Source organism: Ictalurus furcatus, chromosome 17 (genome assembly GCF_023375685.1).
Source record: "Ictalurus furcatus strain D&B chromosome 17, Billie_1.0, whole genome shotgun sequence".
NCBI lineage: Eukaryota > Metazoa > Chordata > Actinopteri > Siluriformes > Ictaluridae > Ictalurus > Ictalurus furcatus.
Window position 1 is genome coordinate 14667390 of NC_071271.1, and position 20483 is coordinate 14687872.

Sequence of the window (20483 nt, forward strand, 5' to 3'; positions counted from 1 at the left end):
AAAATGTCCAAATTGGGCCCAAAGTGTCAATATTTTGTGTGGCCACCATTATTTTCCAGCACTGCCTTAACCCTCTTGGGCATGGAGTTCACCAGAGCTTCACAGAGTTGGTGGATGTTAGAGATCTTGTGCTCCTCCACCTTCCATTTGAGAATGCCCCACAGATGCTCAATAGGGTTTAGACCATCACCTTCACCCTCAGCTTCTTTAGCAAGGCAGTAGTCATCTTGGAGGTGTGTTTGGGGTTGTTATCATGCTGGAATACTGGCCTGTGGCCCAGTCTCCGAAGGGAGGGGATCATGTTCTGCTTCATTATGTCACAGTACATGCTGGCATTCATGGTTCCCTCAATGAACTGTAGCTCCCCAGTGCTGGCAGCACTCATGCAGCCCCAGACCATGACACTCCCACCACCATGCTTGACTGTAGCAAGACACACTTGTCTTTGTACTCCTCACCTGGTTGCCGCCAAACACGCTTGACACCATCTGAACCAAATAAGATTATCTTGGTCTCATAATCCATGTTCTTAGTCTACTTGTCTTCAGCAAACTGTATGCCAGCTTTCTTGTGCATCATCTTTAGAAGAGGCTTCCTTCTGGGATGACAGCCATGCAGACCAATTTGATGCAGTGTGCGGTGTATGGTCTGAGCACTGACAGGTTGACCCCCCACCCCTTCAACCTCTACAGCAATGCTGGCAGCACTCATACGGCTATTCATTGAGGGAACCATGAATCCCAACATGTACTGTGACATACGGAAGCAGAGCATGATCAGTATGCAGTATTCCAGCATGATAACGACCCCAAACATACCTCCAAGATGACCACTGCCATGCTAAAGAAGCTGAGGGTGAAGGTGATGGACTGGCCAAGACCTAAACCCTATTGAGCATCTGTGGGGCATCCTCAAACGGATGGTGGAGGGGCACAAGGTCTCTAACATCCACCAGCTCCGTGATGTCATCATGGAGGAGTGGAAGAGGACTCCAGTGGCATCCTGTTAAGCTCTGGTGAACTCCATGCCCAAGAGGGTTAAGGCAGTGTTGGAAAATAATGGTGGCCACACAAAATATTGACACTTTGGGCCCAATTTGGACATTTTCACTTAGGGGTGTACTCACTTTTGTTGCCAGCGGTTTAATGGCTGTGTGTTGAGTTATTTTGAGGGGACAGTAAATTTACACTGTTACACAAGCTGTACACTCACTACTTTACATTGTAGCAAAGTGTCATTTCTTCAGTGTTGTCACATTAAAAGACATAATCAAATATTTACAAAAATGTGAAGGGTGTACTCACTTTTGTGAGATACTGTATGTGTGTGTGTATGTCTCTCTCTCTAGCTGTGTGTGTGTGCTCTCTCTCTCTATCTGTGTGTGTGTGTGTGTGTGTGTGTGTGTGTGTGTGTGTATGCGCGTATGTTTATGTATGTCTGTCAATGTTTCTGTGTCTCTGTCAAATTGACCCAAACATTGTATGAAGGACATAAATGTGTGGGGGCATTGTACCATGTGTACTCAATTATTATTATTTTTTTCTTTTACATGTTCTTCACAAAAAATAAGCCAAGGCCAAGTTTCAGGTTGAAAATTTTATCATTGTATCATTTTTCTTTTAGTAAAAATTTGAAATGGGTTAATTTGACCCAAACACCTCACAAAGGTTAAGAATGAAAACACTTTCTGTGTGAAGTGTCTAGGGGTGAAGCACATCAGGGCAGCTCAGGTCCTGGGGATCTCGTATGGATCTGGAAGAGGAGCCAAAGTCGAGCACTGCTCTAACTCTTGCTCTGTCTTCCAGGTCCGGCTCTCCGCCGGATATTGGAGCTTGCATTGCGACTCCACCTTCCGCTATGGAAAGCCAAAAGAAATACCATCTCTGACTCTGAGGAGCCAGAAGGGGATACCATTGCACCAAAAATGGAGAGCAGCTCTCAAGCATATAAGCTGCTTGAAGTGATTACTAAGACAGAAAAACTAAATCTAGACTGGCCCAGGGAAGAGGAAGTGGCTCATAGCAGGCTGGATGAGTGCTTTCTCCCCAGTGAAAATAAATCTCCCTCACACCATAGAAAACTCTCCTTTTTTCCAGAAGCGCATGATGAAATATCACGCTTCTGAGGAAAACAATACTCTAGCCGTATTTATAACCACACAATGCCAGATTATTGTGGGGAATGAACTTCACGGCTATTTAGCTATGCCGAAGGTGGAGGAGGCACTTGTGAGCTATCTCTCTCCATCAATGGCAGGTTATTTAGGGGAACCGGCTTTGCTATCCAAGCCATGTAAGGCCACCTCAGAGTTGGTGGGCAAGACCTATGCGGCAGCAGGTCTCGCTTGTGGGTCACAGTATACAATGGCAGTTTTGCAGGCCTACCAAGCAGACCTGCTGAGTGAGCTCGACATATGGCAGCATTCAGCCAGTTCCTTCCCCGTCGTGTCGAGCTCGCCCAGGCATCCACGAATGGAGCCCAGGCCATCGCTGGTGTGAGGGAGGCACAGAAGATGAGTGTGGCAGCCCGCTTCCCCCTGCAGTGAGCTAGGGGTACCAGGCGGCCACAGTCTGCTAATAGGCCTGATCTGAGAATGATCTTAAAGGCCAAGAAGACAAAGAAGAAGCAGTCCTAAGGGGCTGCAGTGGGACGTATCAGGGGACATGAGGTTCTTTGGGCAGTTATCCCCCAGTAATACTATAGGGCCTCCTCTAGTCATGGCTGTCCCAAGTTTTTAGTCTTCTCTGGTCAGTGAGCTGTCACAGGGCAATGAAAATCTCATACTTTCCCACCAAGAGAATGTGAAAGAGTTAACATCATTAAAAGACCGGCTGGCAGCGTGGAAATGCCAAATGTGTCTCCATGGGTTCGGTTTACTGTAGAAAACGGTTATCGGGTCCAGTTCAGAGCTACTCACCACAGTAATCAGCACAGAGCAGAGCCTGACGTTAGCACAGGAAATAAGATCCCTCTTGGACAAAGGGGCCATAGAACATGTACCCCATGGACTGGTTTATGACGATAGATCTTCCACTATCCAATTAGAGATGCACTGCTTTGACACAGCATCACCTCTACTGTCACCGCCAAAGCAGACCAGCAGTTGCTCCAACTTACGCCACTGGATGGATGTAAGTGGATGTAAGTACAGAGAACCCTTACTGGACACAGTCGGTGCAATTTTTCTTGTTCCGGTGTGATTAACGGAGGGGGGCAGAAATCCTGCAACACTACTGGCTGGGCAGCAGATGTAGGCACTTTAGGAAAATAATCCGGCCTAGGATACAGGAAGGCCTTGGCTAATCCAAGGGTAAAGTCAAGGCAGGAAGGGGCAACAGAGAGAGCTTGTAGATCTCCTACTTGCTTGAGAGATGTCAGGGCCAGCAGAAGAGTTACTTTTAGAGTCAGAAGCTTCTCAGAGGCCGACTCTAAGGGCTCAAATGGTGCACCGGACAGACCTTTCAGGGCCACAGATAGGTCACAGGAAGGTTTGCATGGTCTGCAGATGGGCCTCAGCCGCCTGACACCATACATAAACCTCAAAGGTAGAGGATGTTGCCCCATAGAGGCTCCATCAATAGTGCATGGCTGTCCAAAATGGCGGCCAGGTAGACCCTGATTATAGGAGGAGCCAACCCCGCTGAGAAACGTCCTTGTAAGAACTCCAGGATTGTAGCTATAGCACAGTTCACTGGGTTTAGCTGACATTCCTCACACCACGAGACAAAAAGTTGCCACTTGAGTGCATATCATTTCGTCATGGATGGCTCTCTAGCGTTCAACATGGTCTCTACAACCTCAGTTGTGAGACCAGAATCTATGAGCTCGTGCCCCTCAAGGGCCAGATCCTCAGTTTCCATAGTTCTGGCCGAGGGTGATAAATCAGCCCTCCTTCTAGAGACAGTAGATCTCCGCGGATGGGAATCTCTGAAAGACTGTCGTCTAGCAGGGATATTGTCTCTGAGTACCATATTTGAGCTGGCCAATAAGGTACTGCTAGCAGCAGACGTAGATGGTCTTGGTGAACTCTCGCTAGAATTTGTGGGAGCAGAGCGATCGGGGGAAAAGTGTATAGATTTGACCTCAGCCACATGTGCACCAAGGCGTCCAGCCCTACTGGTGTGGGAGGAGTCAGGGTGAACCACAGCGGGCAGTGTCTTGCCTCCTTGGAGGCAAACACATCCACTTCCGCTTGGTCGAACCTCTGCCATATGGACTCCTCCCTGTTGGTCAATATATGAGACCACCGCTGTGTTGCTGTCACAATGAACACATGGTGACCTCTCAATTGAGGAAGAAAGTATTTCAGTGCTAGAAATATATCCCGCATTTCTAGGCAATTTATATGCCACTCCAGATGATGGCCACTCCAGAGACCATGAGCTGGACAGCCATCTAAGACTGCACCCCAGCCCATGAGGGAGGTGTCTGTCATTACCATCTTGCAATAAGGAGATACCCCTAGAGTGTGACCCAAGGCTAGAAACCAGGGACACCTTCAAATTCTCAGAGCATGTAGGCATCGCCGCGCGACTCTGATTACTCTCAGAGGTTTCGTCCTTGGACGAAATCCCCAACTTTTCAGCCACCACTGAAACGCTGTCCTGTGCAATAGGCCCAACGGTATGACATTGGCTGCAGCTGCCATAAGCTCCAACAGTCTCTCGTAGAGACTGGAGGGGATGCTGCGATCCAGCTTTATCTTGCTCAATGTTGATAGGATTGACCCTATTCATGTTGGGGATGGAAACGCGCTCATCATAGTAGAATCCTTATAACCTCTAGAAAAGTTGTCCTCTGCATTGAAGAAAGCATACTTTTCTGAGGTCCAACCTGAGCCCCAAGCTTTTCATGTGGATGAGAACAACATCTTCATGTTGAACTGCCAGTACCCTGGATCATGTTAGAATTAACCCTCTGCTCTGGAATCGCAAGGGAGCCAGCATGGCATCCATTCACTTTGTGAAGGTGCGAGGCAAAAAGCTAGCTGAAGGGAAGAACCCGATATTGAATCTGTGGTACAATAAGTTTGGGCATCAGCATCTTGAACCTGTCTGTCCGAAGAGTACAGTTCAAATGATGCAGATCTAAAATTGCCCGCATACTCCCATCTTTTTTGCAGACCAGGAAATAATAGCTGTAAAAACCTCCCTCCATCAGGAAACGGGGTACATGTTCTATTGACCCTTTGTCCAAGAGAGATCTTGGACAAAGATCTAACATCAGACTCTGCTCTGTGCTGACTACTGTGGTGAGCACACCTCTGAACTGGACCCGGTAACCCTTTTCTACAGCAGACTGAACCCATGGAGACACATTTGTCAGTAGTTTCCACGCTGCCAAATGGTCTTTTAGTGACGTTAACTTGTCCACATTCTATTAGAGGGAAAGCATCAGATTTTTGCTCTGTGACAGCTCGCTGACCAGAGAACACTGAAAACTTGGAACAGCCTTGGCTAGGAGAGGCCCTACAGTAGTACTGGGGGCTAACTGCCCTAATGACCTCATGTCCCCTGATATGTCCCTCCACAGCCCCTCAGGACCACTCCTCCTTTGTCTGCTTGGCCATTATGACCATTCTCAGATCAGGCCTAGTAGCAGGCTGTGACTGTGGCTGCCGGTTCCCCTGGCTGTCTGCGGGGGGAGGCAGGCTGCCCCACTCGCCTTCTGTGCCTCCCTTGCAATGGCCCTTGCATCCACGAGTGGAGCCACAAGCAAGACCCACTACTGCATAGGCCTTGCCCACCAATGCCATGGTGGCCTTATATGGCTTGGAAGGCAAAGCAGGCCCCCCTAAATTACCTGCCGTCAATGGAGAGAGGTAGCTCAAAAGCTCCTCCTCCACCTTCAGCATAGCTAAATAGCCATGCTGTTCATTCCCTGTGATGGCCAAACAATCTGACATCACGGGTTTATAAATACGGCTTATGCATGGTTTTCCCCCAGAAGCATGATATTTTGTCGTGCACTTCTGGAAAAAAGGGGCGTTTTCTGCAGTGTGAGGGATTTATTTTCACTGGGGAGAAAAAAAGCTCATCCATCCTTAGTAATCACTTCAAGCTGCTCTTTATATGCTTGAGAGCTGCTCTCAGTTTTTAGCACACCCTTCTGGCTCCTCGGAGTCAGAGAGGATTTTTTTTTGGCTTTCCATAGAGGAAGGAGGAGTCGCGACGCGAACTCCAAAATCCAGCAGAGAGCCGGACCCGGAAGACAGATGAAGAGATTATCTCCGGCTCCTCTTCCAGACCCATACAAGATCTCCAGGACCTGAGCCAACTCCCTTCGGCCGTGAAGAGAGCGAGTCGCGCGTGGAGCTGCCTAATTGTAAGGCGTTCATAATGTGCACAGTCAGACCTCTTGAGGGCTGCCCTGGCGCGTTCCATCCCTAGACACTTCACACAGAAAGTGTGTTCATCCTCCCAATGATGAAATGGGAGCAAGGCGTAACACACTTCCTGAAATCTCTCTCACTCATACTTTTGTCCTTTTTTTTAAGGGACAGACAAGTAAAAAGATTTTTCTTTCTTAAATTTTTTTTTAAAAGATAGAGAGGAAATGAAGGCTCTTTTTGTGAGTGTTACACAAACGACCGACATGCAGTCTCACTGAAGATAATAAGGCTGACGGCGCGGTTCACAGGTGTCATTTATATATCACGAGATGGGATAATTGCCATGTCACCTGATCACGGCAGGCCATAGGATTGATGTTACACAAGCTTCAGATACCGGTCACGTGTGAGGGTGCTTCCCACAGGGTTGAGCTCACACAACGTGGAGTTCCCTTTGAAAGGGAACTGCTCATTTTTATGCAATTCATTATTGCACCTAAGCCAGCAGAGGGAAACATGGCCTCCCAGTGATTCAATCATGTGTTTTGTATTATTAAGAAGCCCAATAATGTGACTTTGTGTCTATTGTGCTTTCTCTGGTTTTAATTCTAGCCTGTTTCATTTTGTTTGTTTGGGTTGTGTTTTTATATTTAGATGGCATTAGTGGTCACTGTGTTTTACTTTAATCTGGCCATGAAATGCTGAATCAATGTCAAGAATTTAGGCTATCTGAGAAATTATTAGATTTGATTAGAGCTCATTTTATGTAGGTATAGTTTTCATGCCGCCTAATAATCCATTAAATCTTCTGATAGCTTAATTTGAATAAGGTAAGCCATTTATTTACTTTGTTTTAACTTTAATTCCATTTTAAGTTTTTCCTTTTGCCTTTTTTGTGGATGATAAGCAGTTTTGTAAACTTCTATTGGTGACCTTGAATTATACTCTATTAGTGACCACATGCTATTAAAGTTACATCCGGAATTCCTAAATTATCTTCAAAAACATCGATGATGGACAGAGTACAACTAAAATTGTGATGAGTAAGTTTGTAATGGAAATAAACAGGCTTTGCTCTTCTATGTCATTCTAAGACTGCTGGCAAAAGCCTGCAGGAATAAAGCAGAGCCTCATGAGAGCACAATATATAAGAAACAGAGACTCGTGTCAAGGTTTTACAAGTGCCAGAAACGGCAAGAGGATAATAGTCAGATGTATCATGCATGGGATTTTTCCATTTCTACTACTCAAAATCAGTGTTTCTAATGATCTTTGCACAATACAGGTTATATGTATTTATTTACAATTGAGCTTTGTTGTGTCATATATCACTCCAAAACTGTTTTTCTTCCAGACAGTATTATCTGTTGAATAGCACCTGTTGTTTAATAATTTATAAAAAAAATATTTATGAAATATTTACTGATTAGGACACATGTAAAGTCAATGACATTTTGTGTTTTCCTGCATTTTGGAATAGCAATAACTTTCAATAATAATGTGTAGAATGGATTTGTATCAACCTTGACATATAACAGATAATACAGGTGCTGTGCTAGAATTACACTTGCTAATATTATGTTTTAAAACCTACCATGTAATTATTGGTAGCAATCCTGTCTTAATAGTGTGCTTTAGAAAAGAATGTTTTGAGACTGAGCAGCATGCAAGATTTCCCACCACAGAATATTTCATATACAACTTTTAAGCTAAATGGCTTTCTGGCTTTGGGAGAATGGAGACCTATATTATCCATACCCTATTTCATTATGTTTTTATTGTCTTGTCTATCAAACTCTATTATGATATATTTAATTGTATCTCAGAAAACTCTGCACTCTCCAATGTATGTACTAATAGGTTTTATAAGTGTTGTGGACTTGTGTTGGCCAATATGTTTTGTACCAAGTTTGTTGCTCAACTTTTTATTTGAATGGAATGGCATTTCTCTAGTGAGCTGTTTACTACAAATGTTTTGCATTCAGCTTCTTGGTGCATTTCAGTCTACTGTATTGGTGTGGATGGCTCTAGATCGGTTCTTTGCTATATGCAGACCACTTTATTATCACAAATACATGGAATTCCACAGCTTTCTAAAATGTATTATTGTGCCAGCCACTAGAAATTTATTACTGAATATCATAATGATCTCTTTGGCTGGGAAATTGAATTTCTGTGCAATAAATGAGATAGATCACTGTTTTTGTGAACACATGGGATTGGTTCAGTTGGCATGTGGAGATATTTCTATTAACAACCTAATTGGCCTTGTATCTACTTTTCTTATACCAACATCAGATTTTCTTTTCATTACTGCATCATATATAATAATATTTGCTTCTGTCATGAAATCAGGAAAATCCCACTTGAAGGCTCTCAATACTTGTATTACACATATTATTGTCATGACAGTTAATTTAGCATTTGCCTTGATTGCATTTATGTCATACAGAATAAGAAATAATATTTCTCCCAATGTTCGTGTCTTTCTGAGTACAATGTATATACTATTCCCAAGTTGTTTTAATCCAATTATTTATGGAGTAAGAACAACTGAAATAAGAAAACAGTTTCTTAAATTTGTGAACAATATGAAAGTCTTACCACAGTAATATACTGAAGTGGGCGGGTGTAATAATTACAGGGTTGTTTAGGTGTGCATTTAATTTAAATAACTTTTATCTATTTTATTAAATAACTGTTGTCTAAAATGAATAAATATCACACCACATGCACAGAATTAATTCTGAGCACTAAAACGTAATCATATATTTCATTAGCAATAGTAAATATACCATTACAAATGTTACATACTTATATGCTAATAAAAGATAATAGTATAATTTACAATTATATATGGTATGAAGTTCTGTATATGTACAATAGACCTTCATAGTCTCTACTAGGTTAATACTAGGTAAGAGATGAGATGGACAGTTGTTAGGTTCCGTGGGAACCCAGCGGAGCACAGTACCCCTATCTTAAAGTCCTATACTTTAATTTGATAGAAATTCCCTTTAATTAAAATTTATTTGTATAGCATTTTTAACAAGTGACATTGTCACAAAGCACGCTTACAGAAATTTGGATATAATATATTAATTAAATTTTACCCTAATGAGCAAGCCATGGAAAAGGAGGTGTAAAGGCTATTAACTCTTGCATAACTCACATAATTGTCATGGCAGTTACTGCTACCTTTGCCTAAATTGCTTTTATATCATACAGAATACGAAATAACTTTTCTCCCTCCAGCCATGTCTTTTTGAGCACAATGTACTTACTTTTTCCAAGTTGTTTCAACCCAATTATTTATGGAGTATGAACCAAAGAAACAAGAGAACAGTTTTTAAAATTCATGAACCAACTTGAGTCTTAACGTAATTTAATCATGTGATTGTATGGCAGTTATTTGAATATAATTATCAGTTATACATGAATACCCACTTAAGATCAAGGTGCAATATTTTATTTATGTATGTATCTATGTATTTATTATTATTTTTATTTACTTACTTACAAATAAATAAATAAATTAAAGAAAATTTGTCTGATGCAGGGCCAGGTGCATATACTCACAGCGTATGTGAGCATTCTATTTACTGATCTATCATTAATTTACTAAATATTCCATCATTGTTCAATTGAACCATTTTAAAAATACAGAATATAGGGAGTGTTTAGTGTTGTGCAACGATTAAAAACTTCTGGTGCGAGGAATGGCAGCAAATACAACTCACAATAATTGCAGTATACCTAAATGCACACATAATTCAAGCAAACATCTATACTTTAGCTTTCACTCATTTCCCACTAAGTCAAGTCTAGAATATATACTCAGCAAAAAAAAGAAACGTCCTCTCAGATTCAACTGCCTTTATTTCCAGCAAATTTCTTAACATGTGTAAATATTTGTATTAACATAAAAACATTCAACAACTGAGACATAATATGAACAAGTTTCACAGACATTTGACGAACAGAAATGGAATAATGAGTCCCTGAAAAAAGTGTGTGTGTGTGGGGGGGGGGGGGGGGGTACATCTAACACAGTTACATGTAATTTTCCACTGCAAGGACAATCAGCTGTCCTTCTTGTCTCTCTGTATCGCTGTCTTAGGCATCTTACATTAAAGACATTGCAGTTTATTCCTCTCACCACATCTGCAGTCCTATCTGTAGTTCACAATCTGCAGGCCCATGGCATGTTCACGCAGGTGAGCAGGAACCCTAGACATCTTTCTTCTGGTGTTTTTCAGAGTCAGTAGAAAGGTCTCTTTAGTATACTAAGTTATTGTAACTGTGACCTTAATCACATACCCCTGTAAACTGTTAGTGTCTTAAGGACTGTTCCACAGGTCCATGTGCAATAAATGTTTATGGTTCATTGAACAAACATGATAAATATTGTTTAAACCCTTTTCAATAAAGATCTGTAAAGCTTATTTGGATTCTACAAAATTATCTTTAAAACACAATTTCCTGAAAAAGGGACGTTTCTTTTCTGCTGAGTATATTTATTGTCATCACAGCCATATACAGTCGTGCTTGAAAGTTTGAGTTGGATTTCAACTCTCTCTTGCTAGTCCCACCCCTTATGGGTTCCAACCAATCAGAGATTGTCTTAGGGCAGGGTGTAAGCCAGGGGTCGGGAACCTATGGCTCGCGAGCCAGATGTGGCTCTTTTGATGGCTGCATCTGGCTCGCAGACAAATCTTTAATAAAAAAAATAATAACGTTAAAAATATAAAACATTCTCATGTATTTCAATCCATTCATTTCCTACCGCTCATGTTCATGGTTGCGGGTGGCTGGAGCCAATCACAGCTGTCCTCCAGGACAACACCAAATTTTTATTGGATAATGTTTAATGTACACGGGTCGTTGTGAGGTCAGGAAGTAAACTTCCCTCCTTTTAATCAAGTAGTCAGCTAGCTAATTGCAGAAACCCTTTTATCAAAGAAGATGGCTAAAAGAAAAAAAGATGAGGGGTATCGTACTTTTCAGCAGGAATGGACAGAGGAATTCGCCTTTGTGGAGAGAGCAGGTTCTGCAGTGTGTCTAATAAGCAATGATAAAATTGCATCGATGAAACGGTCAAATATAAAGCGGCACTTCGACACACGCCATACTACATTTGCATCGACAGCAGGAAGAAAGCATGTCAAGAGCTACTGTGCAGAGTGCAAGCTAGTCAGCAGCAACTCCGTGTTTGGACCCAACAAGGTGACCGGAATTCGGCTAGCTTTGCTGGTGCTTTAGCAATTGTGAGAAACGGAAAGCCATTCACAGATGGGGAGTATGCCAAAACATTCATGCTTGATGTTGCCAATTAACTTTTTGGCGACTTTTCGGATAAAGACAAGATAATCAAATGAATAAAAGACATGCCTCTGTCGGCAAGAACTGTTCATGATCGTACCATCATGATGGCAAATCAAATTGAGGCAACACAAGTGAAGGACATAAATGCAGCACCATTCTTTTCTCTCGCTTTGGATGAGTCAACAGACGTAAGCCATTTATCCCAGTTCAGCGTGATTGCAAGGTATGCTGTCGGTGACACACTACGTGAGGAAAGTCTTGCTGTTTTGCCTATGAAAGGGACAACAAGAGGGGAGGATTTATTCAAGTCTTTCACTGAGCTCGCTAAAGAAAAAAATCTACCGATGAATAAACTTATTTCGGTGTGTACTGATGGTGCTCCGTGCATGGTGGGGAAAAACAGAGGATTCGTAGCGCTTCTTCGTGAACATGAAAAGAGACCCATCCTAAGTTTTCACTGCATCCTACATCAGGAGGCGCTTTGTGCTCAGATGTGTGGCGAGCAGCTTGGTGAGGTGATGTCGCTGGTCATTCGGGTGGTCATTAAAGTACTTATTGTACTTTAAAAGTGTTGGTCTTACATAAAATGCACACATTTACTTGTATTTAGTTTTAAACATATTGTATGGCTCTCACGGAATTACATTTTAAAATATGTGGCGTTCATGGCTCTCTCAGCCAAAAAGGTTCCCGACCCCTGGTGTAAGCCATATGCTCCACCCATGATGTTAATCAGTCCATTCTCTCTGCAGATGGGTGGTTCCACGCTTTTTCATAGTGTGTGCATTAAACTTTGTCTGAAATACTAACATGTACATATAATGTAATTTATCTAAACTCCTATTCTTAATTTTAACAGATGTGACATAAGTGAATAAGTCCCATCACTATTTATCACTGCAGACTGTGACAGCTCACCATTAGCATTCAGCTAGTTTGGATAAAGTCTTCATGAGTAAATGTAAATGTACATGAATATACACTTTTAGGAAGCTGCTGGTTTGGAGGCGATGCTGCATCTACTGTTCTTTTTCCTTCAGCCGCTCCTTACGCTTGTGCAGTTCATGCTAAAATGACTCAAATTCGTTGACTCAAATTTCTCAAATTTGACTCAAATGACTCAAAATCAGAGGTGGTACAGAAAAAAACTGTGTACAATGCAAAGGTACAAAAATTAGTGATGTTCTTTGCTAAGTAAATCACAAAAGCATTTTCATCCTATAAACCCGATGTTGTTATTATAGGCTAAAATCTAATCTAACATCTCTCTCAGTGGTAAATTGCCTGACCTTTATCTGCAGTTTGACGTTTTCCTGCATTTTTATGACCTCCCATCTCTTTCTCAGCAGTTGATCTGAATGTGTCGGTTTTTCATCTTTGGAAGGCATGGGCTTTCTATGAACGCAGCAAAGTAAAGCATGTCAAAGTTCAATATGTACAACATTATCTGAAGAAAAACAACACACTAATCTGCCAGTAATACAAAGAATTTACCTACACTTATCTGGAACAGTGACACACAGTAGGGACTTCAGTGTCAGAGCAGACCGTGAAAAGGTACATACAATAAGTGAATTGCAAGAGCTGAACAATGTAAATGAGTTGAGGAGGGACATGCATGGACATGGGATCAACCGCAGAAAAGCGCATCAGCACACTTAAAAGCTCACTCACTAAGGCTCCAGTCCTGGCACACTATGATCCGGGAAAAGAAACAGTGGTATGCTAGCAGTTACGGAATCGGTGGCATTTTACTGCAAAAGCATGACAGCAACTGGAAACCGGTCACATACTTTTCTTGAAGGCTGACGCATTCTGAAACAAGATAAGGCCAGATAGAGAAGGAATGCCTTGTAGGCATATGGGTATGTGAATGGTTCTAGAAGTACTTGGTGGGCATGGACATGTTTAAATTGATCACTGATCACAAGCCATTAATACCACTGATCAATAGTAAAGACTTGGACACTGTGCCATTGATATGTCAGAGACTTTTGATGAGACCTATGCGGTTTACCGCAAAAGCGGAGTATGCGCCTGGCAAAAGCTTGGTTGTTGCGGACGCACTGTCACATAGCCCATTGAACACTATGGAGGACTTCATGATAGCAGATGTGAGTGATCACGTGAATCCAATCATCGTATGTCCGCCAGTGTCACAGTGTAAGTTGACAGAAATAAAAACGGAGACACAAAAGGAAGAGCAGCTACGAAGTGTAGAGAGATTTGTAATGGAAGTATGGCTAGAATATGCTAAAAGCATTCCTAACAGTGTACAGAGTTTGAACCGTTGGTAGCACTCGTGTTTTCGAGCCACTCCTGCCTCCTCTACAGGGGTCAGCCCTATGGAATTGCTTATGGGAAGGAAAATCTGTACTACTCTACTCACCTTACCAAAAAACCTGAGACCAAAGTGGCTAAACAAATCAAGCATCAGAGAGAAAGACAATGCAGCAAAAGAAAAGCAAGCATACTAAAAGCAAGCATACATGGTGGACTTACCTGTTCTTAGACCAGGGAATTCAGTCTTGTTAAAGCTGGATGATGAATCAAAATGGAAAGGACCTGCAGTGGTGCTGGAAGAGAGCGCTACTCCAAGGTCATATGAAGTTTTCACTGAAAAAGAGGAAGAGAAAAGGAGAAATCGCAGGTATCTTCAGTTGCTGCCTGACGGATTTCTGGGAATTACTTTAAAGACAGTGGACAGTTCAGAACAGTCACCACAGAAAGTTCATATGGACTTGGATTTACCTGCAGAGTTGATTGCAAGGAAACCTAATATCACTAGATCAGGCAGACTGAGTAAGCCCGCTGAGCGGTTGGCTTATGAAAAGAGAGTCACAACATACTGTCAGTAACAAATGTCTTTATTGTGTTATGTGACCAGGCTTGGTTATAACTGAACATAATAATGAATATCCTGACACTTGATGTGAAGAATTATGAAACTCTGACATGACAACAAAGACAGAGTAATATTGTGTTTGTTAAAAACAACAACAACAAAAAACATTTTCTTGTAAGTGAGTTCTAGAGAGTTAAATACAAAGTCATTGTTGTTAGATAAGGTTAGTGAAAAAAAAGAAAGAATGATGTTATAATCATAAGGTAAATGGAATTGTAACCTGAAGTATTTGACTAAGAAGGGGAGGTGTTAGGGCATTGTAAATTACCTGAGAGATGTGTTGTACTATCTAGCCCACTAGGGGGCTCATGGCGTACTGTATGGACAAGTTACGCAGAGAAGTGTGTAAGTGTGTTCCAGATGTCAACTAACTGAATACAATGTTGCTCTATGGGACTCTTCAATAAAATTCAAGAGATTATTAATGCTTCCCTGTAAATGCATACTAGACACAGAGGATAAAAATGTAAGTGGCTTACCCTCGTTTCTTTTTACCAGTTTATGCTGTGTTATTCTCATCCACCCGTGTCAGTTATCTGTTCTTTGGGGTGACCTTATACATGCTACTACACACCCAGGATGTTTTTTAAATTCCTGTCATATTGGACTGTTAGGGGTAAGGTTAGTATAAGGCACCGTACTCAGAACTTCTCGTACTATTGTAGGGTAAAAAGGGTTTTAAATGGATGTTCTCCCCAATATAATACATATAAATTCATGGATTGCTCAATAAAGTCTTCCTATCTGGGTCATAACAACGGTAATTGGGAGAGTGTCTAAAAAATCTACACATCCACTTTCTTGGAGTATTCCAGTACACAACAGGCCCTTTACCTGGATTACGATGGCAACAGTTGGGTAAATGTCCAAAATATTTATAAAACCACATCCTTGGATGGTCTGTAATTTTTAAACCACACACAGCCACTGCAGTTCTTTCTACTACACAGAAATTCTCTGTCTGATATTCATGTACATGACATCATATAAGTATATGTACTCTTTTACTCACTTCCTTTCTCCAATACAAAGGTTTTGATTCATACATTCACACTTTGTCTCCTTATTTTTAGAGCTTACTCACACACTCTATTCCCTATTTACTGAAAACTCATATATTTCTATAATAAAAAAGAGTGATGCCTCCTGATTTAAGACTCCAGGCATGTTGCTCTCCATCCCAGTGGAGCCTATTTAGCAAGGACACCTCACCCAAATTTCCACCCACAAACCAAGAGGACCCCAATCCACCAAACACCGCAGTACCGAACACCATGAGACTGAGATCTTTAACACAAGAGAACAGCACTCAAAATGGAACCATCAGCACCCATCAAGTGACATGCTGACCCAACAAATTGGAGCGTTACATTGCTAGATCAATGTGGTGTTTACGATAGCTTGAACCAGTGATAGGGGATACTGAGTACCTCACGGGAGGTGTTGTGACTGGTTTGGGGTCAAGTAGGCCAAGCCCACCAGGAACTCACCCAGAAGAGAAACAACCACCTTACAGCCCAAAAGAAGCACAAAAGAAATAAAATAAAAGACAAAAATCAAAGTAGGAGAAAAAACTTTTAAAATAACAGTCAAAACAAATAACATTAAACACTTATCAGACACACAAGACATACAAGACTTATACCCCATATTATTTTACTCTTTTTCCACACTTCTCCTGTACACGCCTCTTGTGTGCCCTGCCTATTGCAGACCTCTTCCTGTTATCCTGTTGAGACAGTGCCAATAGCTTAATCCCTGCCTAGATCTTTCTATCCACTAACACAGCAGTACTCAGGCTCACTGTTTACCAAATTACACAGTGAAAAGTGATATCCGGACCCTTTGCCCCTATTATTTCAACATACTCTCATCCTGTCTACAACTGTGGTGTAAGCTCAGTCAGCATATTTAAAAAAAAAAAAAAAAGTTTATTCTTACAACATTAGCACATGTTCAAATGCGGATTGACATCCAAGTCATTCTGAATCATATGCTTAAATGTTGATTTAACTTTCTTAATCTTTTACATTATCAGCATTAACATCTTAACATTTTATATTGTTAGCATTGACATTTCTTCATGATTGAGACACACTCCAAGTCAATCTTAGGTCTTTGATGGAATACAAACATTTCTTGTTGATTAATACACTTCTGTGGCTATAACTTTTTGATTATCAAATTGGCTACATACTAGGGGTTGGTTAGCACATTAAAATATCCATCCATCCATCTGGAGCCAATCCCAGGGAGCATCAGGCACAAGGCAGGGTAGACCCTGGACAAGGTGCCAGTCCATCACAGGGCACAATCACATGCATACTCACACACTACAGACACTTTAGACACTTTAGACACACCAATCAGCCTACCATGCACGTCTTTGGACTGGGAGAGGAAACCGGAGTACCCGGAGGAAACCCCCACAGCACGGGTAGAACAAACTCCACACACACGGCCCCAGCGGGAATTGAACCCCAGACCCTGGAGGTGTGAGGCGAACGTGCTAACCACTAAGCCACCGTGCGCCCCGCATTAAAATATTCCATATATTATTACAACATAATCATATGCTTAATGCTGATTTAGCATTAAGTCACTCTCTTCATTATTGAAATACATTTCAAAGTCCTTATTAGGCCTTTGATAGATTAAAACATTTCTCAAAACTTTGATTATTTTAACTGTTGGTTGGACTTGATGGATTACATATGATCATATTTAAATCATAGTCTAATCAGAGAAATTCTTCCATAATAGTGGAGTGTTTATTTCCATATATCTCCTGTGTCAGTGGTGTTGAACTGTACTTCTATTTTGTCTCTGTACAAGCATTTTGCTGTCCTGATGGTGTTATGAAGGGCATAGCTGGCTTTTTTATACTCCTCTGTATTGCCGGAATTAAAAGCAGAGGTTCACGCATTTAGGGCCATGCAAACGTTGTTCTTAATCCACGGTTTTGGATTTGGGTTGAACAAAATTGTTTTGGTTGACACATCTTCCATGTACTTCTTGATGAAACACATTATGGTATCCAAGTAAACCTCCATGTCACCATCGGAGGCAAACTGAAACATGTCCCAATCTACATGCTCAAAACAGTCCTGTAGCATAGAATCCAGTTGGTCCAACCAGCATTGGATCTTTCTGGGGTGGGTACTTCCTGTTTCAGCTTCTGCCTGTAACCAGGCAGAACACAAACGTTATCTGATTTGCCAGAATGTAGGCGGGGGAGGGATTTATAGGCATCTTGGAAGGGAGAGTAGCAATGGTCCAAAACCTGGTCCCCCCATCTCCCCATCTCCCCACCCCCATATATTGCAAGGTACACAATTTCCTGCTTGCTTATATTCCCATACAGTTCCTTTATTGCCTAGTCTGTGTCGGCTTTAGGGGGTCTACACAGCTGTAATAATAACCACTGTGAATTCCCTCTGTAGCCAGTATGGCTGACACAGAAGTGTGAGGTATTCGAGGTTAGGGGAGCAAAAGGACTTGATACAGTGTATGTTCCTCTGATCATACCACGAATTGTTGACCATAAAACATACACCCCCTCTTCGGATTTTCCCCAAGAAGTCTTTCGCCCTGTCCGCATGGTGCATGGAGGACCTTGTTGGCTCGATGGCTGAGCATAGTTGGTACATGCATATTTTGTACATGTAACATACTGCATAATTGCACATCCATTTTGAGCACATTGCTTGCTTATTTTGTACTTCCCTATTTGCAAATTCCTGTACATATATTTCTTATTCATTTTTTTAAATTTAGTTTTTTAATGCACAGTCTAAAGAGGAATAGGGCAGGTTTTCATTTCACTGTGAGTTATATATTATATATAACTGTGTATATGACACAAATGTTTTAATTCTGAATCTTGCCATAGACAATTAGGCTGATGACTTCCAACATGAAAAACGTAAAAAATTGCATACAAAACAAAAACACCTGCCAAACTGGGTAGGAGCTTGCAGCACGGTGGCCACACATGGAGCAATCTTGGAGTCTCTTCAAACCAGGTAGTGCATTTTAGAAACAGGTAGTCCTGTTCTTATCATTAACTTTATCATAATGATCTGCTGTGAGCCTGTGTTGCCAGGTTCCGTCTACAATGGCAGTATTTATATATATATATATATATATATATATATATATATATATATATATATATATATATATATATATATATATATATACCTACAGTCAGATGATGAAAGAACCACTTGAAAGTGTAAGGTGTCTTTTTCGCTGCACATACAGTATGTATGTATATAGCCATGTTGGTTAGTTATTATTGTTGTTGGGGTTTTCAATCCTCTGGGACTAAAAGGTCAGCTGAGTGTATATATTCAAATGGTCATGTGTAGAGTTCGTTTGGTTGTCAGTGTTCTCTATATAAATGACCAAGCCAAACAAGAAGATAAAGCATCAGAAAACCTGAGGCAGGTACCTACATTTTACCCAACAAATTTGCATGAAATTAGCACTTTAAATTGTTTTAGCCGAAAGTCTCTTAAAGAGTACAAATAAATTGCATTATTAGTTTATACTTGGCAAGGTGAACATGTAGTTATTCAGGTGTTGTCTAGTTATATAGAAACCAAAATAATGACTACATTTTTGTATGAAATTATGTCTGATTTACAGTGCCATGACTGAGGAATTCCAAGGCGTGAACTTCACACTCACAACGTTTATTTTTGTTGGCTTCCCAGAGACTTTTGGATACAGACACTTGCTTTTCCTGACATTTGTACTCGCTTACATTTTAGCTCTTGTTGGAAATTCTTTAATACTTTTTGTAATCAAAAACACAACGATACTTCACAGTCCAATGTACATACTTGTGTCTGCCTTAGCAGTGGTTGACATCATTGTACCTACTGCCATTGTCCCAGCAATGCTTCTGAGCTTTCTCTTTGACTTAAATGAAATAACTTTGGTTGGATGTTTAACACAAATGTTTTTCGTTCACTTCTTTTCCTCAGTAGAGTCTACTATTCTTCTAGCAATGGCTTTGGATCGCTCTGTAGCAATCTGTAATCCACTTCGTTACACAGCAATTATGAACTCCTCTATGTTTATCAAACTGCTGCTTTTTACATTAATCAGGAGTGGAACAATAATGTGCACATTGGTTGGTTTGGCTGCATCTTTGTCTTTTTGTGGGTCAAATATTATCCATCATTGTTACTGTGACCACATGGCTCTTGTTAGCCTAGCCTGTAGTTCTACTGCAAAAAATGCTGCAGTTGGGGTTGCTGTGATTATCTGTTTTGTTGGAATTGATATATCTGTCATTTTTGTCTCTTATGTGAAAATCTTGTATGTAGTGCTAAGGGCTGCAGCAGGTGAGCAAAGATCAAAAGCAATTCATACTTGTAGTACTCACTTAATTGTCATGATGTGTTTTTATTTCATAGGAAGTGTTACTTTTCTCTCACGAAATCTTCAAATTCCAATTCCAGTTGATATTAATACCTTTTTGGGTGTCACATATATACTGTTTCCTGCATGTATCAATCCAATTATCTATGGTGTCCGAACTAAAGAGATAAGGAATGCACTCTTAAAAATATTCAAAATGCAGGTAAATAGAATTTTCACTGTAAAGGTTTCAACTGTCAGGTTCTGATGCTGTTTTAGTAATATCATTAATGAACTCAATCAAATGGACACAGTCTGTGTTTTTCCAGCATTAAATATAATTCAGAATTACTGCATGTATGCCATATTATCTTTCAAAACATTTTTAATACAGTATATTTTTCCTTGATTCACTTTCATGATTTGTTAGTCTATATATTTGCTAGTAATATATTTCTAATAATGATCATAATAATAAGAAAGATGAAATTTCCAAAATATCTGAAACATGCATATATCCGAGAAGTTTTGGATGTTGCATAAGGGATC

General features: G+C 40.9%; 2 protein-coding genes across 2 annotated transcripts; both read left to right on the forward strand.

Moving 5' to 3' along the window:
* Positions 1-7415: 7415 nt before the first annotated feature.
* LOC128621648 (olfactory receptor 52K1-like) lies at positions 7416-8943 on the forward strand. The gene has a single exon (XM_053647572.1). The coding sequence runs from the start codon at positions 7996-7998 to the stop codon at positions 8941-8943; it is 948 nt and encodes a 315-aa protein (XP_053503547.1). The 5' UTR covers positions 7416-7995.
* A 9973-nt stretch (positions 8944-18916) lies between these two features.
* or55e1 (odorant receptor, family 55, subfamily E, member 1) lies at positions 18917-20483 on the forward strand. The gene has a single exon (XM_053647133.1). It carries the CDS (start codon positions 19192-19194, stop codon positions 20200-20202), a length of 1011 nt encoding a protein of 336 aa, XP_053503108.1. The 5' UTR covers positions 18917-19191; the 3' UTR covers positions 20203-20483.